Below are 24361 nucleotides of genomic sequence, written 5' to 3'. Positions count from 1 at the left end.
GTGCACTAAAATTCTATTCTCTGATGGGATATATAAGGCTAAAGCCAGACTAGTAGCTCTTAATTTCAGTGAGAACCTCTCGTAAATGCATTGGAGTTAAATAAAAAAAGTTTTTTTTTTTGAAGGCAAATGTTTGGAAGAGAAATATGTTTAAAAGCATCTAATAAATCTATGTAAATTGCAAATGATGCAGCAAGCCTTTGGTATTTTTTTTAGTATTGACATTGTCAGCATAAAGGGAATCTTAAAAATAAGAAATAAAAACAGAAGTTGATGGAAAAACTCAGCAGATTTGGCAGCATCTGTGAAGAGAAATTAAAATTGATGTTGACCATTCCCATGACCCTTCCTCAAAACTGATAGTAACTAGGAAAATATCAGTTTAAATGCAGAAGATAGGGTGGAGGAGAAGGTAAGGAGCAAATGACCGGTTGGGATAGAGCCCTAACACTGATAAGCAACATGGTGACTTACAGTACCAGGGACCATTGATCGATTCCAGCCTCTGGTGACTGTGGAGTTTGCACGTCCTCCCCGTGTCTGTGTGGGTTTCCTCCCATAATCCAAAGACATGCAGGTTCGGTGAATTGTCCATGGTGTTCAGGGATGTGTAGGTTAGGTGCATTAGTCAGGGGCAAATGTAGAGTAATATAGGGTAGGGAAATGGCTAATGGCAGACTGTGATAACAGGGGTAGGGGGGTTAGGCCATGGGGGAGTTCAAATTATTGAATTCAAAACAGGGACACTGCTGCCTCCAGACTCTAAGTGGAAAATGAGGTGGTGTTATTCCAGCTTGCGCAGAGCTTTGTTGGAGCACTGCAGCAGGCCACAGACTGAGATGTTAGCCACGGAATGGGGTATGTGTTAAAGTGGTAGGCAACGTGAAGCTCAGGGTCCTTGCAGGCAAAATGCAGATATTCTACGAAGCAGTCACCCAGTCTACGCTTTGTTTTCCCCAGTGTAAAGGAAACCACATTATGAGCAGTGACTGCAGGAAACTAGATTGTGAGAAGTGCAGGTAAAGTGCTGCTTCACCTGTAAGTTATGTTTGGGCCCTTGGATACTGAGGAGATAAATGGGTAGATGTTACACCTTTGGCGATTTTTAAGGCAAGGTGCTGTGGGGATGTATTGGAAGTGAAAGAAGAGTGGACCAAGGAGTCCTGGAGGCACCGGTCCATGTGGACAGTGGACCGAGGAGGGGAAGGGAATAAGTGTCTAGTGGTGGCACCTCACTGGACATGGTGGAAATGGTGGCTGATGATCTTCTGCATGTGGATGCTGGTAGGATGGTAAGTAAGAAGACAGCACCTTCCCCTGGCAACCACTGAAGGTATAACATCTGCCCATTTAACCATGCACATACTCTCCAAGGGCCAAAGCACACCTTCCAGGTGAAGCAGCACTTTAACTGCACAGTACACAATCTAGTCTACTGCATTCACTGCTCACAACGAGGCCTTCCCTACACTGGAGAAGTGAAGAGTAGACTGGGTGACCGTTTCATGGATTATTCCATTCTGACCGCAATAAAGACTCTGAGCAATCTGTTGTCTACCACTTGAACACACCACCCTGTTCCCTGGCCAACCTCTGTCTCTGCCTGCTGCAGTGCTCCAGTGAAGCAGTGTAAGCTCGAAGAACAACATCTCACTTTCCACTCTTGGACCCTGCATCTTTTGGATGTGCTATCGTGTTCAATAATTTTAGGGCTTGAACTCTCCCATGTTCTAGCCCCCTATCCTACACACCAGGTGTAGTTATCACATCTGCCATTGCACACTACCTGTCTCCTTTAACAGATATTCACCCTCCCACCCAGATTGTTATCAACTCCTTTGTCTGTCCTACTGTTATAGAGTCAGAGGTATACAGCGCAGAAATGACCCTTTGGTCCAACTGGTCCATGCTGACCAGATATCCTAACTAATCTAGTCCCATTTACCAACTCTTGGCCCATATCCCTCTAAACCCTTCCTATTCATCTAACCCTCCCAGATGCCTTTTAAATGCTGTAATTGTACCAGCCTCCACCACTTCCTCTGGCAGCTCATTCCATACACGCACCACCCTCTGTGTGAAAACATTGCCCCTTAAGTCCCTTTTACATCTTTCCCCTCTCACCCTGAACCTATGCCCTCTAGTTCTGGACTCCCCCATCCCAGGGAAAATACCTTGTATGTTTATCCTACCCATGCCCTTCATGATTTTATAAATCTCTATAAGGTCACCCCTCAGCCTCTGCTGAAGGGAAAACAGCCCCAGCCTATTCAGCCTCTCCCTATAGCTCAAATTTTCCAACCCTGGCAACATGCTTGTAAATCTTTTCTGAGTGCTTTCAAGTTTCACAACCTCCTTCTGATGGGAAAGAGACCAGAATTGCACGCAATATTCCCAAGTGTTCTTCTCTCTCTTTGGGCTCTATCTCTATCTATTGTTTACTCCTTACCTCCTCCCCCACCCTATCCTCTGCATATAAACTGACATTTTCCCAGATACCATCACTTCTGTGGAAGAATCACTGGACCGAAAATGTTAATGTCGATTTCAAAGATGCTGCCAGGCCTACTGAGCTTTTCCAGCAACTTTTTGTTTTTGTTTCTGATTTACAACATCTATAGTTTTTTCAGTTTTTAAATAAGGAATTGTCAAAAATTGTGGATTGATGCCAAGGTACCAGTTGTTAACTTTTTGGTAAACAGTCTATCTTATTCAATAAAGTTTTGGAAATCCTTTGAGGGGCACATGGTGGAATGACGAGTTATAAATTCACAAAAATATAAATTTTTGCTTTGGTTACTAACTGTTTCGCCTGTGCAATAGTTCCACAAAGGCCAGCATCCTGTCACCATGTCATCCTTTATTTACATGTGCACAGTATGTAATTCTGACCCAACTAGTTCAGAGCTGGCTCTTTAAGTGGGCAAAACCCCTAACACACTCTATATCTGTCAACCAGGACTGCATGATTGAGGCTGTAAACTTGGTCCAATCAGAGAACTTGTACTCTTAAGATCCACCAGGCTGACCTCGTTCCAATCACTACAGCCTAGTTCTCTCGCAGAAAGAGAAATTGGCAGAGGCAGCTGATCATATTGTCCTCCATCTTACCAAAAAATAAATAATGAGCTCCTCCCACTTCTATCTCCTCTAATCTCATCTCCAACAGTGTGATTGGTAATGAATACTGTTTGCAATCAAGAAAAGAAGCTTTTGAATTACTGGATAATTCTGGAAAGCGTGTCTGAGTGCTTATATGGTCTAACCCAGTCTGTCATTAGATGCCAAAACCAGTAGTCCACTATACCCTTAAAATCTGTGTACATTGGATGAAGGGAATGAGGTTGAGAGTCATAGAGGGGCTGTGGCCATGGTGAATGAGGGTAATGGTTTCACTAGAGTGCAGAGCACCGAAATGCAGATGAGTGCAATAAAGCAAATCAATAGGGAACAGCATCCAACATTCAGACTTTTAAAATGCAAGGATGGAGCCCAGAGAAGTTCAAATTGGGTGTGGAAAGGAATTTGGGTGGAGACTGACTCAAGGAAGAGAGAAGGTTAGATGTGATTGATCAAATGCGATTTGCATGAACACACAGGGCTAGGTAAATGCATTTGGGAAATTTACATGGAGGGTAAGAGGACAGTGAACTCGGGAAAGAATGAGTTAAGATGGAATCTGTACTCTGCAGAGACTGAGGGAGGAAGATATAGAGTTATACAGATGTACAGCACAGAAACAGACCATTTGGTCCAATTCTTCCATGTCAGCCAGACATCCTAACCTAATCTAGTCCTATTCGCCAACACTTGGCCCATATCCCTCTATTCAGATGCCTTTCATAGAACATAGAAAAGTACAGCCTAGAACAGGCCCTTTGGCCAACGATGTTATGCCGAGACTTAATCCTGATGTAAAATATAGTAACAACCTACGCACCCCTCACTCACTGCTGTCCATGTGCATGTCCAGCAGTCGCTGAAATGTCCCCAGTGACTTCGCTTCTATCGCCACCGCTGGCAATGCATTCCATGCATTCACAACACTCTGCGTAAAGAACCTACCTCTGATGTCTTCTTTATACCTTCCTCCTAATATCTTCAAACTATGACTTCTCATACCAGTCAATCCTGCCCTGGGGAAATATCTCTGGCTATTGACTCTACCTATTCCTCTCATTATTTTGTATACCTTGGTCAGGTCTCCTCTGTTCCTCCTTTTTTCCAAGAGAGAAAAGTCCAAGCTTATTCAACCTCTCTTCATAAGGCAAGCCCTCCAGTCCGGGCAGCATCCTGGTAAACCTTCTTTGCACCCTCTCCAAAGCCTCTGTATCTTTCCTATAGTAGGGCAACCAGAACTGGACACAGTATTCCAAGTGTGGTCTCACCAGGGACTTGTAGAGCTGCAGCAAAACCTCACAGCTCTTAAACCCGATCCCCCTGTTGATGAAAACCAAAACACCATATGCTTTCTTAGCAACCCTATCCACTTAGGTGGCAACTTTGAGGGAACTATGTTCTTGCACACCAGATCCCTCTGTTCCTCCACACTGCCAAGAATCATGTCTTTAATCCTATATTCAGCATTCGGATTTGACCTTCCAAAATGCATGACTTCGCATTTATCCAGGTTGAACTCCATCTAACATTTCTCAGCCCAGCTCTGCATCCTGCCTATGTTGCGCTGCAGCCTGCAGTAGCCCTCTATACTATCGACGACACCTCCAACCTTTGTGTCATCTGCAAATTTACTAACCTACCCCTCAACCTCCCCATCCAAGTCATTTATAGAAACTACAAAGAGCAGAGGCCCAAGTACAGAGCCCTGCAGGACCCCACTCAACATTGTCTTCCAGGCAGAATACTTTCCGTCTACAACCACACTCTGCCTTCTGTCAGCCAGCCAATTCTGAATCCAGATCACCAAATCTCCCTGTATCCCATACTTCCTGATTTTGTGAATAAGCCTACCATGGGGATCAGCATGGGCCTTGCTGAAATCCATATACACCACATCCATGCTAGACTGTCGTCGACCTGTCTTGACACCTCCTCAAAGAACTCAATAAGATTTGTGAGACATGACCTACCCCTCACAAAGCCATGCTGACTGCCGTTAATCACACTATGTTTTGCCAAATATTCATAAATCTTATCCCTCAGAATTCTTCCCACAACTTTGCTGACCACAGATGTGAGACTGACTGGTCTGGTAATTGCCAGGAATTTCCCTATTGCCCTTCTTGAAAAGAGGAACAACATTCGCCTCCTTCCAGTCGTCTGGTGCGACTCCCGTGGAGAGTGAAGAGGCAAATATCCTCACCAGAGGCTTAGCAACCTCCTTTCTCACTTCCTGGAGCATCCTAGGATAAATCTGGTTTGGCCCTGGGGACTTATAAATCTTAATGTTTTCCAAAATTTCTAGCACATCATCTTCATCAATTGTGATCTGGTCAAGACCGTATCCCAACTCCTCTAAGTTCCCTTTCCTTGGTGAAAACCGAAGCAAAAAGCTCATTTAGGGCTTCCCCTATCTGCTCAGACTCCACGCACAAGTTCCTTCCGCTTTCCCTGATCGGCCCTACCTTCTCCCTGATCATTCTCTTATTCCTCACGTATGAGTAAAACATTTTTGGGTTCTTCCTAATCCTTCTTGCCAAGCCTTTTTCGTGCCCCCTCCTGGCTCTCCTCAGTCCATTTCTAAGCTCCTTTCTAGCAAGCCTGTTTCCTCTAAAGCTGTGCAAGATCCTTGCTACCTCCACCTTACGTAACCTGCCTTTCTTTTGACGAGAAGTTCCTCTGTTCTCATCATCCAAGGGGATCAAATGTTGTGATCATACCAGCCTCCTCAATTTCTTCTGGCAGCTCATTCTGTACATGCACCACCCTCTGCCTGAAAAAGTTGCCCCTTAAGTCACTTTTAAATCTTTCCCTTCTCACCCTAAACCTATATCCTCTAGTTCTCCCCCACCCCAGGGAAAATACCTTGTCTATTTACCCTATCCAATGCCCTTATAAATCTCTATAAGTCACCCTTCAGCTTCTGACGCTGTAGAGAAACAGCCCCAACCTATTCAGCCTCTTACTACAGGTCAAATCCTCTAACCCTGGCAATATCCTTGTAAATCTTTTCTGAACCTTTTCAAGTTTCACAACATCTTTCCGATAGGAGGGGGACCAGAATTGCGCACAATATTCCAAAAATGGCTTAACTAATGTCCAATACAGTCACAACATGATCTCCTAACTCCTCAATGCTCTGTCCAATAAAGGAAAGCATACCAAGTGTGTTCACTGTCCTATCCACCTACTACTCCACCTTCAAGGAACTATGAACCTGCACTTCAAGGTCTCTTTTTGTTCAGCAACACTCCCCAAGACCTTACCATTAATTGTCTAAGTCCTGCTCTGATTTGCCTTTCCAAAATGCAGTACCTCACATTTGTTTGAATTAAACTCGATCTGTCACTCCTCAGTCCATTGGTCCATCTGATCAAGATCCCATTGTACTCTGAGGTAACCTTCTTTGCTGTCCACTACACCTCCAATTTTGGTGTCACCTGCAAACGTTCTAACTATACCTCCTATCCTTTTTGTAAATGATGAAAAGAAGTGGACCCAGCATCGATCCTATTTTGGCAAATACTTTTTATTGTCTATAGGAGAGCCTTTGAAAAAAAAATTGTTTAAAGTACTAAATGGCCTGATTGTCATTGTTGAAACTTGGGTAACAAAAATTGATGGGCTAATAGCAGTGGGTGACAAAGTTGAACTTGGGCAATACTGTTGCTTTGGGAAAAGAATATTTAGCTCCCACATTAAAAATCATTAAAACTGTATATTAAGAAAATCTGCTATTATGATAAGAAAGGTTGTCTCTGGCGAAAAATAACATGCTGAACATTTGTGCTAATTTTGTTTGTCCTGCTAAAAGATCTCCATTTTGATTCTTAATCCTTACATAAGCAAATATGTCAAAGACATTTGTTTTCTTGGCTCAGTAAATCATTTTATATTTATGCATAATCGCAACATGTGCGTAAGGAGCTGGAGCTAGTTGTTTGACCCTTCACATTTACTCCATCATGCAGGAACACTGGCTGATCTGGTTGTTGTTTCAGTTGCATGTTCCTGTCTACACCCTTATAACCTTTGATTCTCTTGTTTTTCAAAAATCTAACTTAGCCTGAAATAAATCCAATGCCCCAGGCTCCACTGCCATTTTATAGGGAAAAGAATTTCACGTGCTATAAGATCTTTTTGAGAGAATTATGTTATCCTCCTCTGTCTTAAATCCATGTACTCAAGTTTTAGACTCCTTCTTAGAAGCCATTCAGCTCCTGACCTCCTTACAACTTTAGTTCAAACATGCACAAAAGAGCTAAATTCCAGATCATATGATGTCAAGGAGTCCTAGGAAAACTGGAGTTGGTGGGATTTGGGGAGAAAACACTCAGCTGATTGGAGTCATTACCTGGCACAAAAGATAGTTATGATTGTTGAAGGTTTAAATTAACTACTTGTCTACCGCCTCTAGATTTTCAGTTATCTCTGGGAGCTGTTCTAAGTCTTGTACAGTGAATTCGGATGCACGTTACCTGTTCAAAGCCTTCACCGTTGCCTTATTTTTCATGGTCAATTCCCCAAACACATTCAAGATGTCCAACACTTAGGTTTAGTTGCTGCTCCTTGTATTCAATACTTGTAGACATTTGCCATGTGTTTTTATTACCAGCTAGCTTTTTCTCCTATTCTGTTTTATCTTTTTTCAGTCCTTCTTTTGTTCTTAAAAATCTGACCAATCCTCTGACTACTACTAACATGCAGATATGTACAGTGTCTCTTTCAGTGCTACTCTCAACTTCCTATTTTGCCTTGGATGATGCATCCTTGCCAAGAGCCTTTCTTCTTTCTCACAAAGAGAAACGAGTTATTAAGTAACTCCCAAGTCTGCTACTCTAACCTTATTGTCCTACTTTTTAACCTAGTTTCCTGATTCACCTTAGTCAACTTTACCTACATAACATCATAATTACCTTTAGGTTTTAAACCACGAGGACTGTCACCTCTCCCTTTCAGAGTTTGCATGAAATTCAATTGTGTTGTGATCACTGGCACTTTGGGACTTCTTTTGCAGTGAAATTATTGATTAATTCTGTCTCATTGCACATGATCGGATCTAGATTAGCCTGCTTCCTGGATGGTGCTTGAAATTACTTTTATAAGCAATTGTTCCAAAATAGTCTCTTAAATATATTTCCCTGCCTATCTTAAACCTATAATATTCTCCTAAACTGCATGTACATTAAAGTCACTTGTGATTATTGCAGTTCATCTCTTTCTTGCCCCATTTATTTTTACTGTATTCTCTGTCCAGAACTCTAACTATTGTTAGAGAGCCAATGAGCTAATCCCACAAGTGAATCTCCTGTTTTGCTATATCTTACCTCTGCCCAAGCTACACAACATTTTCAAACTAAGTCCATCTCTCTACACTGAACTAATGTTGTCCTTCATTAATAAAGCTATTCCATCACCTTTTCCCAGCTTGCAGTCATTCTGATATGTAAAATACCTCCAGCGTTTGGATCACCTTCCATCCATGTTGCTGTAATAATGATCATGTTATACATGTTCATCTCCATCTGTGCTAAGAGTACATCCCTTTTGCCCTTTTATAAAATTCAGTATAAAAGTAGCAATAGATATGTGATCCTCTGGGAAAATAGAAGTTTATTTTGTTTCTGGCCAAGTCTTATGTTGTTTTACTGCCATAATGGCTGTGGAAGAGTTCCGGATGTTGTCTTGCCTTCTGATAATTAAAACATCTATTTTTAAAAAGAAACAAACATTCAATGCGATGCTATTTTACTACATTCTGTTAACAAGTAAACTGTTGAAAAATGTGAAGAGATTCCAACAAATCTTAATGTTTTTCGCATCAAAACGTAGGTTTGCTTCAATCAAAAGATTTAATCATAAACTTTTCCTTTTCTGAGACAAATTCCTTAATGCTTCTAAGATTTTGTTTTCCCGTAATTGGCACCCCTGAACTGTACTTGCCTCTTTGGCCTTTCCTCACTTAACCTGTGCTGCAACCAATCAGGAAGGTTAAATTCTTTTCGGCATGCAGCTATACCTTTTCTTCAAATTAAAATGTAAATTTTCTTAGGATTAGGAATTAAAGTTGCTGTTTCTTTCACTCAAATATTTAAATTTGGTTTTTACAGCTTACAGTAGGAATAGTTAATGACATTTAATTTAAAATGCCAGCAAATGCTGTATTCACCCTCAGAAAATGGCCACACCGGATCATGTTTTATTTGCAAATCGAAAAATTGTATGTATCAGGTGAACTTTCCTGAAGAAGGGCATGTGCCCGAAACGTCGAATCTTCTGTTCCCTAGATGCTGCCTGACCTGCTGTGCTGTTCCAGCAATAAAGTTTCAGCTTTGATCTCCAGCGTCTGCAGACCTCACTTTCTCCGTGAACTGTTTTATGCCAACAGATAATTGACAAGAGAGTTGCACCTACTTTTGGTCTGGAAAGTTATTTGCATGAGAATTCGTTGGATCCTCATTTTTATATCCGTTGACAAAGTGGTTATCATATGACCTATGTAAACCATCTTTCAGTTGTACGTGGACAATTGGAGGGAAGAGACTGCTATTTTTCTAGACACTCTTTCTGTTGTTAGCGCTAGTCCTATTATTCATGAATATAATTTGTTCTGATTGAATAATTGGAAGCCAATAATCGTCTTCACCCACCATCCCGCTGTACATATTCTAACTATATATTCCGTTGTCATCATGTGTCACCTTCTCAGGCTAAATAAGACCATTTGGTGTCACTGCTGTACTCCTTTTGTCTTGACTGATTGCCGTTGAGTCGCAGTAGTTCTGGGAAACTTTAGGCACGTAGGGACAGGCAGTAAAATGGTGGCTTTGGTCATATGGCCAATTCAGGGGAAAAATGATTTGAACAAAAACTGCCTGTATTAACTTCTACATTTTATCGTTGTATGCCTCATCTATCTCTTTTTCACTATAGACTCAACAATTCCATCATTTTCTGGTCATATTAAAATATTTTCCTTTTTAAAGCAACCTGAGGGAATCATTGTCTGGTAAATACTGTGGTTTCCCGATAAATTATTAACTTTCTCTGCAACTAGTAAACACCTCTGGCTGTCTAGCAGTGACAATAATGCAGCTCAGCAGGCATTGACTGCTTACTACAGCTATTTATTAATTTGAAACTGGAATAGCTCCTACCACAATAAAAACATAATGGTGGCTTAACATAGTAAAGCCTGGACATCACTACAGCATGCTCATGGTGATTCCTTCCAAATGATTTAGGGAATATTGTGCGAAAAGGTAAAAGCCAATCCCATCATTGTGCAACTATCCATTTTAAATTATGTGCAGTGTCCATAGCAGATAGCTGGCTACAGGTTGCCCGGGTATAAATTTAACTAATACAGACAACGTGAGAGCATTTTTATTTTATTAAACATTGTTTGATCTTTGCAGCATTTGTTTTATCTCCTTTGTTCTTGTTGATAGCTAATTGTTCTGTTTATTGTCCTAAATTAACTCTTCAATGATGTGTACATTTTGTTTTTATTGATTTATTTCACTTAACAATATCTATAATGGAATTTTAAATCCTGGTACATTCAATGGTGCTGAATTTTTTTTTACAAATATGTTACAAATAATATGGATTTATGACCTGTGTTCAACTACTTTTGTAGAATTTCCTTGAATGGCTGAACATGAATTCTTTTAATTGTCATAAAATTTGTTGCAAGAAATTTTATATCTTTTTAGTATTCAGGTTCCAACATTTTCATTTATGCATGTGAGCAGCTTAGATTCTCCACATTAGAAATGTCGAAGTGCATCAATAAAGTGATCTGGTTTACCGGCTGTCTGAAATTAAGACAACATTCAAAGAGTGCACAACATAAGGTGGTGCCTCAGTTTGCTATAACTGTATATAAGTTCATTATTGACAAGTCTCGGAGTTGTTATCCTTCTAGCTACTGTAGTAATGTTAGTTACTGGGTTGTCAATCTTTGATTTCAACAAATGGATGTGTTCATGGAGGTAATGATTTTCGTTATACTTGGGTCACCAAAACGCGGAACTGATTATGGTCAGTCAATAACCTCTTGGCAGTGCTTTACTCTGTTTAGCTATCCGGCTCTTGAGAGTTCAGGTCTTAACTATGTTGCCAAGATGACAATTGTGTGAAGTCTGAAGTCATGTTTTCAGTCTGGATGAGGTAATGATATTTGATGTTTCTAGACTACCCTTCAAGGATGATACCCTTCAAGGTTTCTTTAATTTAGTGCATTTCAGATGTTTTGTCCAAGGACAGGACGCTAGCAGATCCTTTTAATTTTTGGTACTTTTCAGGTATTTCGTCCAAGGATGGGAACATTAAAAATGCCTTTAATTTTGGTACATTTTAAGTATTCTGCCCAAGGATGGGACCATTACAGATTCCTTTCATCTTAATACATTTCAGGCATTCTGTCCAAAATGGGACCATTACAGACACCTTTTTAATTTTGGTAAATTTCAGGTTCCAGACTCGTAAGTTAACGAGTTGCTGTGTTGATGATTATGTACAAGAAACAGGTTTAAGATATATCTGGAATTCTTTGCAGGTCTTGGAGTCATCGTCATTTGCCTGAGTTCAGTGGTAACTGTCGTAACAGGTATCTCTATGTCAGCCATTTGTACCAATGGAGTTGTTCGAGGAGGTAATGTAAAAACAAATTCATTGCACTATTCAGATCGTTATGAAATGAACTATGTTTAAAGGGAAAATTGTAGCTAATGTGTGAAAAGCAGCCTGCTTCACATTACCAATTACAATTGACCTGATTTTGAAATGATTCATTCTAAATATACTTTGCAATCTGATAATTGTAATTTATGTTGTATTTAGAAAAAAGCAAAAATAGTTGAACTTTTACCGTCACTAATCAACAAATTAATCTTATGTGAATCTGAATGCAGATATTGATGTAGAGTGTTGGCAACATTGAAATAAAATGTATTCAGTCTTAGCAGACTAGTACTTAATCCATAATACGTATTAGCCTCCTCTTTCTAGTTCTAAAGGGAAAGATAAAGGAGTGAACAGAGAATATGTAATGCTAAGTACGTTTTCTGCATCCCACCCTCCACATGGTTAAAAGATGCCTGAGAATACGGCCCTATTAAGATTACTTCTGTTTCGTCTAGATCTATTTTGCAGTCTTATTTCTCAAACTCCGCACCAATGCACCTGCCAAGTAGCTTTCTAAACACGTTATTTTTGTTTCCCACTTTTGGACACTAAATGGCTTATGGTTAGATCAATACATCTTGATGTTCGAGCTACACTGATTTACAAATGCTTTGTTACATTCTAAATGTGTTCCTTGATTGATTAAATTATCTTGATATAATTGAAGTCACCTCATAATAGTATTTGTTTCCTCAATATTTCCGAATCACTTGCAGTTATTTTCCCCTCTCATCTCCCCTGTTAGCTTGCAATATGAATTCAGACCTGTACAATTTCCGTTTTTATTTCTCGTCTGTTCCTTGTCTGATTGCCTTGTAACAAAAATGTCCTTAGAACTAACATTGCAAGTATGAAAGAATGCATCCAGTCATCGCTATTCTCCTCTGAAAAATAGTAAAGTCAGAAATATTTATTTCCGAGCCATGCCTCCTGTATGTGGCTACGATACCATGTGCAGTCTGGAGTAACTTTTTTTTTACATTCTGTATAATCTGACTGCAGAGCAAATAAACGTTGGGACTATTACCTAATGCAGTGCTTGCGAAATTATTTTCTAATGTGATCCCATTTTGGTTCTTAAAAATTATCATTATCTCAGCAGCTACCAGGAACACGAGCAACATTTAGTTATTAATTGTTAAAGTTTGCATTTAATGGTAATATAATATATCACATTTGTTAAAATACTTTTGGGGTTTGGGGGTGGGGGGGTTGTTATTTTATGTGCTCACAGGGCCTAATGAGACTGTGACTCGGTCTCTCAATCTGCACTATAATTGATACTGCACATCTGACGTTCACTGTGACATCTACGGTTGGTTGTTGGAAGATTCATGCAGATAAATGAGTAAAATGAAGCTTCATGCAGATACATGCTATTAAAATGCACCATACTTTTAATGTGCATGTTGCAATGTCAAAATAATCAATCATCATGCCAAACCAGAATTCTGACAAATTCTGAAAGTGTTTTATTCTCAAAATTGATTGGGTGAACTTTCAAGAAGCTGTTTTAGTATCATTTGTGGGTTCATCCATGTCATCAAGCTGATATTGAGAAGAGTTTTGCATCCAATCGAACTTTGCATACGTTTCCCTCAATTTGAGACCAAATACATCTCCAGTTGTTCAAGATCTGGATTGCCATATCACTGGGACAGTTTGTTTTTTTGCAGGGGGGAGGGTGGTTGTGGAGTATGCCGAATGAAGGAGCAGTACTCTGAAAGCTAGTGATTCCAAATAAACCTGTTGGACTATAACCTGGTGTTGTGATTTTCAACTTTGTACACCCCAGTCCAACACTGGCATCTCCAAATCATTTTGCACAAGTAGCATAGCTAAATTTTCAAAAAGTGACAAATTGTCAGTTGACAGGGATTAATACCTGTAAAATGCTGCAACTCATTTAATTTAATATTCAGGCTTTCATTTTGCCAAAAAGCTAGACATCAGAAAAACACAACTAGGAAACCTGAACTTGTGCCCGGAGGATCTAGCTTGCTGCTTGCTGTGAACCACCTCTCTGCTGGACACTAGGCACCAATATATCATCTACAGGCATTAGCATCTGATACCTGCCAAACCATCTTGACGCCTCTACTTTCACTGGCAGTGTGCTCTAAGCACAGACTTGCATTGAAGGACACAAGAGCAACTCGTACTAAGAGGTTGCAGAGGGTACACTTTGCACACAGTGACGGGCACCTAGCTTGATTATTAGATTAGATTGTATCTTAAGGTTGCTTGCTTGCTTGTTCACTTAGCACCTACCTGGATGTTCATAGCATCCTGCTGTGCCTTGGCATCCCATGCCAAGTAATGCAGTCACAAAAACGGTCAGCTTACCTTGTTGCTTAGCAGTCCTCAGTGAAGCAGGGATGCACATCCTTCCGTACAGCAGTATGCTCTATCAATCTCTCTCGTGCTTCTGCAGCAAACACACTACATGTGCAGGAAGCAGGCAGCTGTGTTTCTAACTCTCAGGGGAGTAAATCCCTATGGAGGCACCCACCAGTCAGTGGAGTTACTGGATGGTCAACTAGGAAGTGGATTTTGGGGGCTCACTGGCATATTCAGGCTGAGGCTAGAGGCCACTGGCAGAGAAGCACTCCGTGTTGTCTTCCATCGCAATGTACATGGGAAGGATGCAATAGGGGAAACAAAAAAAAGTCACCATGACCATAAAGTGGCTAGGATAAGTGACCCCTCCACCACAAACGGTGATCATAAGGCTTTTGAAAGGGGGAGAAACATGGGTCATGGGCAATCTGCAGCACACAAGCTGCCTCCTTCCCAGCTACAGTATTGCCATCCGGCAGCATTGACCCTCTGTTGAAGTTCCCTGGTACAGCCATTGATGAACACCTATCCTGTTTCTTTGAGAACTGGGTCTCTCAAGCAGCCCCTGAGGGTTTTGGGCCTGTCTCTCCATGATAACTGCCAACTTGACCATTCAAGCAGCCAGATGTTTGAAAGATTCATTGTACTGGTGGAGCCTCTGAGGAATCAGGACCATTGCATCCCATGTGCCTCTGTGCCGCTGCTTCTCTGTTCTCATCCAATTGCATGCCACATTCTGAATATGGACCACACCAAGGTACTAGTATCTGGTGTGGTTGGGGAAGTACAGAGGCAGCTTGCTGATGCTTTGTCTGAGGCTGCTGTTGTCCATGGAGGTTGAGGATCTGGCTTTGGTGGAGCCTGGCATTCATGCACTAAGCTTGAGGGTAAGCTAGTAGGAGACAAAATAAAGAAGGCATCACGGCCAGTGGTTAAAAGTGGAGTGCAATGATTGAGGCTGAGGCAGGTATTATTGTGAGAGTTGAAGTGGAATGCAGGGTGGTACTGTGGCCTGCCACAGTGTGTTTCAGTGTCGTTGTAGAAGTAGTCCTGATCTTGGTCATGGAGATCTGCAGCACAGGTAAAGACTCTTTGCCTTATCAGCTAAGTCTGTGCTGGTCAAAAACAAGCACCTAAAACTAGTCTAATCTCATTTTCCAGCAGTTGACCATAGCCTTGTCTGTCTTGGCATTACAAATTCACATTTAAATACTACTTAAATGTTTTTCATTCTCCTGCGAGGGTCAGGATTCACCTCTTGTAGGGAATGAGGACCTGCTTGTTGGCCACCCCTCCACCTGTATGGGCTGTCTTCTTCTGTGATAAACAAAAATGGAGTAGGGAATGAGTATGATTAATGAGTGGCACAGCAGCTGGTGCATACGGGTCGGGGTGGGGATGGGGACATGTATGTGTGCGTAGACAAAATGCTACTTCCTGAAGCACCTTTGAAGTTTGGCATTTTTGTACCTGTCCTGATTGCAAGATGAAAAGTTTCACCAGGATATTTGTTTGTTTTTGAATATTTTTTAATTTGCTGAGGTTCACCAAATAACCTATAATTTGATTTTGGGTAGTTTGGTGTCTGATACTCTAGAAAGTTAATGGTCATTTCCTTTATTTCAAGTTGTCTCTAGTCAAATGCACAATCTTAGCTGTGTTAAACACAGAGGAACCTTGATTATCCGAACGAGGTGGACGGGCACTATTTCGTTCAGATAATTGATTTTACGTTAAACAAGGGAAGCCATGCTGATCTAACGCCGTGCTCTACTGGAGAATTTGTTTAAATCTTTAATTTTAGTAAGTCTGCTATTTAAACAAACTAATCCTTGCAGTCTGCCAATTACAAGTTAAAATGAAAAGGACTTAGCATCACATAAATACTGTGTATGTCAGATCCCAGCATTAAACAAGGACCCGAACAGCTACTACAACCGCAAGACCATTTGTCAGTTTCCGGGAACACTGTCTTGCGAGAGAAAGACAGAAGCACGTCTCGCGCACGCATTTACGTTCTCGGCCTTTTCTTTAAATGAACGGCCCAGTAAAGTGATGGGAATATCCTGTACTGTAAAACACTGACGTTTGCAAAGGGCTGTGTAACAACCCTTACCTAAAAAATATCCAGTTAGTGATGCTTGAGCTGCTTGTGTTTCTTTGTTTTGTCAGTTTTCACATGTTCTTCAGTATGGGTCACTCGATTACACGTCCCTGTTTGATGTAATGTTTTTGTGGGACCTTGAAATCTGCTTCGGAAAATTCAAAATTCGGATAATCGAGGTTCCTCTGTATGTTAACTTCAAGCAGTCCCTTCCCTCATTTATGTTGGCAAATGATTTTTTAAATTATTAGAATATTAACTATTTTCTGACCTACAGGTGGTGCCTACTATCTCATATCCAGGAGTCTCGGACCAGAATTTGGTGGATCTATTGGCTTAATCTTTTCCTTTGCTAATGCTGTAGCCGTGGCAATGTATGTTGTTGGGTTTGCAGAAACTGTAGTGGATATTCTAAAGGTAATCTAATTTGCTAACTGTAGCATAAGTTATTTATTAAGTTTTTTTAAAAGTCCCATCTTTGAACTTCTTTGCTATTTTTCACAATAATTTGTCATCTTTGCAGGAAAATAATGTTCTCATGGTGGATTCAATCAGTGATATACGAATTGTAGGTTGCATTACGGTAGTAGTACTTCTTGGCATAACAGTAGCTGGCATGGAGTGGGAAACAAAGGTAATATTTTTAAAATGCAGCTAAAATCTTATCAGTGCAGCTTAAAATAGAAGTCACTTTAATCCAGTATCTTGTCTTATTTAGTCAAAATCAAATGAGAATTTCAGTTTCTTTGTTTGAAAGTAAGTGAGATGTATTGATGCAAATTTTGTCTTTTCGACAGGCTCAAGTTGTTCTTTTGATAATTCTTCTTATCGGTATTGCTAACTTTTTTATTGGAACTGTTATTCCAAGTACAATTGAAAAAAGAAGCAAAGGTTTCTTTAACTATCAAGGTAAGTTCTGTGCTTACCAATAAGGAACCTATTTGGTGGGAAGAGATGAAACATGCAGTCCAATTAATTTGGCCTCTCAATTTAGCAGTTTCTTATTTTTAACCTATGCAGCTCAAGTATTTGCAGAGAATTTTGGGCCATCTTTCAGGGATGGAGAAAGTTTCTTCTCTGTCTTTGCCATCTTTTTCCCAGCTGCTACTGGCATTCTTGCTGGTGCCAACATCTCTGGTGATTTAAAGGTATGTTCCTCTTGATTACTTTTTAATATATTAAGTGTATTTATTTTATGTCAAAGCTTTGTGACCTTAAAACGCTTGCATTTCAGGATCCACAAGTAGCCATCCCAAAAGGAACGATGTTAGCTATCTTCGTAACAACTTTGACTTATATAGCTGTTGCCATCTGCATAGGTAAGATAGTACCTTGTTCTTGAGTGATTATTGTTTAGAGACTAAAACATAAATACAAGAAATCATAGATGAACACAAAGTATGCTTAAGTGGAAATTGAGCTAGTAAGTATTAAAAATAGAAAGTCATTTCCCAGTTCTTTACGTATCCAATATTAAAAATACTGAAGTACAGATATTTATTTTCACCAATTGAACAATGTTTGAGTGCAGTAGATTGAAGTAGATAAGTTTTAAACTTAAAGTGCCAAAAGCCCAGGAAACTGTTGGCCCTGATTTTTGTGGGGGAGGGAATGGCAGTGTACCTTTGTGGGAAAGACTACTTTGGAATATGGTAGTTGCCAAATTTAAAGACAGAACTTCATAATTTTTTTAGTAAACTGTTTCCTGCCTGGCCAAAGGCCTCAACCAGTGACTGCTGATGCCAGAACTAGTGAAATCCATCAGTTTAAAATGTTAACACTCTTCTCTGATATTGTCCAGCCTGTTGGATGTCTCCACCAATTATTTTATTGCAGATTTGCAGCATTCACTGAATTTAACAAGTAATTTCATTTATTTATGCTTAACCAGTTTACAGAAGAGATTGTATTGGTATACAGCACAGTTATTTACAGTACGAGTAATTAGTATGATTGCTTAAAATAATTGACTTTTTTCTTAAATTGAGCTGTTCTGTCACGTATCAACCAGTGCAGCCATATATACATTAACACTGCACTATAGCTGCTTCCAAGAGTATTTTGACTTTTTTTTTCTGAGAGGTTTTAAGTCCGAGGTATTGAGCTGTCTAATTGGAAAGGTGGTAAAGTAAACAGTTTGTGAGGCCTAGGGTTTTTCTTAAAGTTGGAACAATAGAAGCAGTTTGGGTCAGTGTGGTCAAGCTCTCTCAGAACCAGGATTTTTAATTAGCTTTCAGCAGTTGCTGTTGGGTGGAAGAAGTGATAGCTATTTTTCTCCCTCTCCCAGTTACAGGCACAGGCTGGTATTTCTCAGCCTGCTACAGGAATTGCATGTGAAACAATCTTGTTTTCTGGATTTGCCTTTTGCCAAGGGTGTTTTTATGGGATGTTTAGCAGTAAAACAATCATTCTGCTAAGATTTTCAATATAGTTGTTATTCCAAGTTCGTCTTTTCCTTTTTGTAATTTTACCAGTAATGTTTGAAAAAATGGTTTGCTTAACATCGAGCAGCTTAACCAATGAAATTGCATCTGGAACCCAGCGCCTTACGAAAAAGTTAGGTTTTAGGCTACCTTTTGAGGGAGATTAATCCACAACAATGTGAACAATACATCACACTTCTAATGGCACTCATTAGCTTTTGGATGTTGTAACCAGGTTTTAGTGTACTCAATATATCAATATTACGTTATGCAGTTCCACTAATAAAGAAATATAGTTACCTGAGAATAATGCAAAGTTGAACGACAATGAGATGAATAATTTTGTCTGTGATCTCAACCACTACCTTTACTCTGTATAATTAAGTCCCTGGAGGATATTGTTCATGTTTGCAAAAAAAGTCAGAAACTAGAACTACCAGATATACCTCCCGACTCTGATAGTGCTGTAATATTTCATTTTCTTTATTGCTTCAGTAGCAATCCAATCCTTGCACTAACTAAAACTGGTTTAATGTTAGTCTTTAATGTATCACCTATATGTCTTACTTTTGCCATTTGAATTACATTAGGTGGATATGTAAACTTTGTTTAATTTTGGTTGTACACTGTAACTCCTTAACATAGGCTGTAATTTTATTTAGATTTTGGGTTCTTGGTGAAATAATTTGATTACTGGATAGCTGGTGTATGGCTTAAATATAAAACAAGCACTGCATGGCCTTGTTTGAATATCCCTTTTGTTGATTTGAGGCAAGGCTGACATGGATAATAAAACAGTGGTACTAATCTTGCCTCTAAATCTCATTGAGTGCTCAGTCTCTATCTCAGCCAAAGATTCACCTGAAGAGCAAAGGGAGTTCTGCACTAGTAGCTGCCATATTTTGGATGAGATGTTCAAGCCAAAGTGTTATCCACTCCACTCCACTCCATTTTTTTCATACAAAAACAAGAACAGGACTTTTGGTGTTGCAACCCGCACTTAGTTTCCAGTCAAGGCATCAGAATAGATAATCTGGTTGTTTAATTTCAAAATTCAAAAAAGCACTTAATCATGAAGGTGGCATGAGAACAGTTGCAAGCCTTGTGAGTTACAACCTTTTGGGTTGTTTAACTTTTTATCTATTTGTGAATTAAAAGCATCTTTTTCTTACCTTTTTGCTTGCAGGTGCGACTGTTGTACGTGATGCTACAGGAAGTGTTAATGATACCATCAGTGCTTTGACAAGTTGTAATGGTTCAGCAGCTTGTAAATTAGGATACGATTTCTCTGACTGTGATACACAGATGTGCAATTTTGGTTTAATGAATAACTTCCAGGTAATGGCCGATGGAACTACGATAACAACGTATTTCAAATTTATTGGTGGAGTGTAAAACTGGTATTGCAAATCTAGTTATGTATTAGAAGCAACCCAGTTTTCCTTTTATGTAATAAAACCGAGCTGCAAATGCTAGAGGTCAGAACAGTTCTGAAGAAGGGTCACTGAACTCAACATTAACTCACATTGTCTCTCGAAAGCTGCTGCGAACCCCGAGTTTCACCAGCAATTTCTGTTTTAGTTTGTTCTAGCTTTCCTTTACAGTGGAAGTATTGTAAATGGACGGCCTAAACTTCAGTTTGACATTTTTTTTTTATTTTGGAGTTTTTCTGGTGTAACGATGAGTTTGATTAGCAAATGCCACTTTTCAAGAGGGAATGATTTGCCTGTAACTGTGACCTCTATCATGGTAGAAATGATCACTGAAGTTCTCCAATATGTTTTTTTGAATTTAAAATATAAAACCTATTCACTTCCTAGGCTTGTTCTAAACACTTGTGCTTTTGTAGTTTTGTGACTTTGTATATTTGATGTGGCCACTAAAGATTCATTTGTAATAACTGAAGAAGAGCAGGAGATTCCCTAAGTGTTAAAGCTATTGATGTAATTAAATATTCGACTGTGATATCTATGCCAATAGATACTTTTGCTTAAGTGAGATATTAAACAGATGCCTAACTGGCTTGCTTAAGTGGATGCAAAAGATTTTGAGGAAGAGATGAAGGAACTATCCCCAGTATTCTAAAGTTTTATCCCTCAAACAACGACAGAAAGAAAAAAATGGATTGTCTGGCCATTGCAGTTTGACAGTTTGCTGTGCAAATTGGTTGCCACATTTCCTATGTTACACGAATGGCTTTAGTTTTAAAAAAACTTCATTGACTGTAAAGCATTTACAGATGTTCAGTATTTGTAAAAAAAAACTGAAATTGCAAGCCTTGTATTCCTTTCAGAAAGGAAATGTATACATTTTCACACCTCATGTCACTGAAATATTTCAGTTCGTTATCCTTTGAAATGCAGTTCTACTTAGGTAAACCTATCAGCAATTCTGCATCTGTGACATTACTTAAACATTAACTGGGTATTCATTTTGATAAATCAGTTCCATTTAGACATTCAGAAAGAAAGAAAACTATGTTTTGAAAGAATAAACTTCTGTTCTCCCTCACCCTCTTCCCCCATGATGTTTCTCACTTTTTTTTGTGACAATTATTTCAACCCATTTTTCACTTCTCCAATTAGTGCCTGATTTGTTTACAGATGTGATGAGAAAGTTTGTAGCATACTGCAAGAATTTCAACCAATTTGCTGCCAATTAAATGTGCCTAAAAAGGACCTGAACTCGCATGTAACAAAACAGAAATTGCTGGATAAACTTAACAGGTCTGGCAGCATATATAGCAAGAAAACAGAGTTAACATTTGAGTCCAAATTCAGAACACTGCTGAAGGTGAGCAGAAGGGTCACTGGACTCAATGTTAACTCTGCTTTTCTCCATAGATGTTGCCAAACCTGCTGAGTTTCTCCAGCAATTTCTGTTTTAGTTTTAAATTTCTAGCATCCATTGGTCTTCATTTAATTTTAGTGTTTAACACACTGGCTGCATCTCTTCCAGGTATGCACATCTTAAAGTTCTGCTTCTCTTAAAGATTCCATTCGAATCTTTCTTCTTGTTCATCATTATTACTTGTGTTGTCGCTTCAAGTGTTTGACAAGACATTTTCCAAAACTTACTTTCATAGCTATATCACATTCCTCAGTGAAAGCCTCCAGGTCAGACTCAGCCCACATGGATTCCAACTGGAATTTAAGCCTTTGTTTTTCAAATCCACCTAGGATCATGGAATCTCTCTGTACAGTGATCTTCAGGCAACTATTTTCGATGCATCCCGAGATCCATATGTCAGTGGATGTACACTCTTGACTCCTCTCTCCATCAGCACTGCCTCATACTTCTCTCACAGCTGCCCTGCCCCCCCCCCCCCCCCCCCCAGTTCTGCTTTATTCTGCGGCTTGTTCAACATTTTAATGACAAACTTTTAATCATCCTTTTCAGGCTTTAAGGAATGCACTTTTAGCAACTCAGAGGTACCTTGCCTCTCTGGAACCTTCCTCACCTTCCCTCTGTCTCCATTGCTTCTCTTAACCCTACCTTTTTGTTGGATATTTACCATCCCTTCAGATCTTCCATTGTCTGCTGAGCGTCCTGTACTCAGCAGAGGTCTTAGTTTTATCCCTCCCACCTCAATTAATTTGAACTTTCCATCCATCACCTCCATACCAATTTCTTTGGAGAAAAGTCCTTTCCGCATCCCACAGATCCGTTCACCTGCCTCCAATACAGTCTTGACCCTTTCCTCTGGCCTTTCACCTGTGTGCGTTTGATCTGATTATTGAAAACTGTCACCTTAATGTCTGTGCCCCAACCTCACCAGTTTTACTTGATCTCCCTCTTAACTGCACTCTGTGTTCTCAGATCCAACCCTGACTTTGTCAGCAAGCCTGATAACAAGGGTAGTGGTGGTGTTTAGCGTGCTGACCTCTACATTGCGGAGGCTGAGTGTCAGCTCTCAGACATCTCCTCCTGTTTCCCTGGATCATTATCCCAATATCAGATATCAAACTACTTTATCCATGGTAATCAGTCATCTCATCTCCTCTGGAGATATCTGTTATTCTCCCTTCCCCAACAGTGTCCCAGGTTTTACAGTCCACTTCTATATTCTTTTGAAAATTCACAAACAGGCATGTCCAGGCAGACCAATCCTTTGTAGGTGAAAATGAGGACTGGAAATGCTAGAGATTAGAGTTCAGTGGGGTGCTGGAAAAGCACAGCAGATCAGGCAGCTTCAGAGGAGCAGGAAAATCAACGTTTCGGGCCCTTCATCAGTTGTTTTCACCTGTTCCTATCCCATAGATCTTGATACTTTCTACCTTGACTTTTTTTTTCTTCTTCCCTTATCCAGACCCCTCCCATTGACATATTATGATTCTTTTGATGCTTTACGGAGTTTTAGAATTTCCAGTTCATAGTCACCTAGTTGGCTCTTCACCATGGACATGTGAACCCTTTTTATACATTGATTTTACATCAGAATAGTCTTGAGCCTCTTTGCTTCTTTCTGGAAGTGGCGAAAAGGCCTGAATTATTCCCATCCTCTACCACCCTCCTCCTCGCTGAGCTTGTTTGAACAACAACACCTTTGATTTAAAGTATTTGAAAGAAGTTAAAGGTGTGGCCATAATCCATGAGTGGGGCCCCAGTTATGCTCCTGTCTCTTTAAGGGGTACATAGAATGTTACCCATTCCAATCCTACTTGGGTCTCTCCACAAAACACGTTTTCTCCACTACTTTGATGACGTCATTGCTGCTGCTTCCCTCTCCCATCTGGAATTGGAAAATTCATAATTTTGTTTCCAGTTTCCATACTGCTCTGACTCCTCCTTTCCCTTTCCCTTCCCTTCCCTTCCTCGACATCTGCGTTCTGAAGAAGGGTCACTGGACTCGAAATGTTAACTCTGCTTTCTCTCCACAGATGCTGGTAGACCTACTGAGTTTCTTCAGTTCTGTTTTTGTCAGTTTTCCAGCATCCACAGTTTTAATAAACTTCTATATGGTGCATATGGATTTAAAGAAAATATTATTAAAGAACTGAAGTATTTCTTTAAAGGGACCAAATCTGGTTCATGTAGGATACCTGATTTTAGATTCAAAGAGCAGTGAGATTACGTTTTCTTGCACTGTAGGTTATGAGCATGGTGTCTGGTTTTGGTCCCCTCATCACTGCAGGAATCTTCTCAGCTACTCTTTCCTCTGCCCTGGCCTCCTTAGTCAGTGCTCCCAAAATTTTCCAGGTAAGAAAGAACATAAGCTAATTAATAAGTGATGTATAACATTGAAGATTGTTAATTGCAGATAGCAGTTATTACAAATTAAAACCTTGTTTGTTTTAGGTTCATGTAAAAATATGCACTAGGTAATTAGAATTATGTTTTGTTGCTGTGGTTCTGTTCGCCGAGCTGTAAGTTTTTGTTGCAAACATTTCGTCCCCTGTCTAGGTGACATCCTCAGTGCTTGGGAGCCTCCTGTGAAGCGCTTCTGTGGTGTTTCCTCCGGCATTTATAGTGACCTGTCCCTGCCGCTTCCGGTTGTCAGTTTCAGCTGTCCGCTGTAGTGGCCGGTATATTGGGTCCAGGTCTATGTATTTGTTGATGGAGTTTGTGGATGAGTGCCATGCTTCTAGGAATTCCCTGGCTGTTCTTTGTTTCGCTTGCCCTATAATGGTAGTGTTGTCCCAGTCAAATTCATGTTGCTGGTCGTCTGCGTGTGTGGCTACTA

General features: G+C 40.0%; 1 protein-coding gene across 2 annotated transcripts in view; it reads left to right on the top strand.

Moving 5' to 3' along the window:
* The window catches only part of slc12a1 (solute carrier family 12 member 1), a 133887-nt gene that overhangs the window by 28913 nt on the left and 80613 nt on the right, over positions 1-24361 (top strand). For both annotated transcript variants that reach the window (XM_043680183.1, XM_043680182.1), the window contains exons 4-11: positions 11684-11779; positions 16533-16672; positions 16779-16889; positions 17053-17164; positions 17276-17403; positions 17490-17574; positions 19865-20016; positions 23770-23877. In XM_043680183.1, the coding sequence (XP_043536118.1) occupies positions 11684-11779; positions 16533-16672; positions 16779-16889; positions 17053-17164; positions 17276-17403; positions 17490-17574; positions 19865-20016; positions 23770-23877 (932 nt within the window). The remainder of the gene's footprint in view (positions 1-11683; positions 11780-16532; positions 16673-16778; positions 16890-17052; positions 17165-17275; positions 17404-17489; positions 17575-19864; positions 20017-23769; positions 23878-24361) is intronic.

This window comes from Chiloscyllium plagiosum, chromosome 40, assembly GCF_004010195.1.
Source record: "Chiloscyllium plagiosum isolate BGI_BamShark_2017 chromosome 40, ASM401019v2, whole genome shotgun sequence".
Classification (NCBI taxonomy): Eukaryota; Metazoa; Chordata; class Chondrichthyes; order Orectolobiformes; family Hemiscylliidae; genus Chiloscyllium; species Chiloscyllium plagiosum.
Note: the sequence above shows the minus strand (reverse complement) of the source record. Positions and strands in the feature narration are given on the sequence as shown.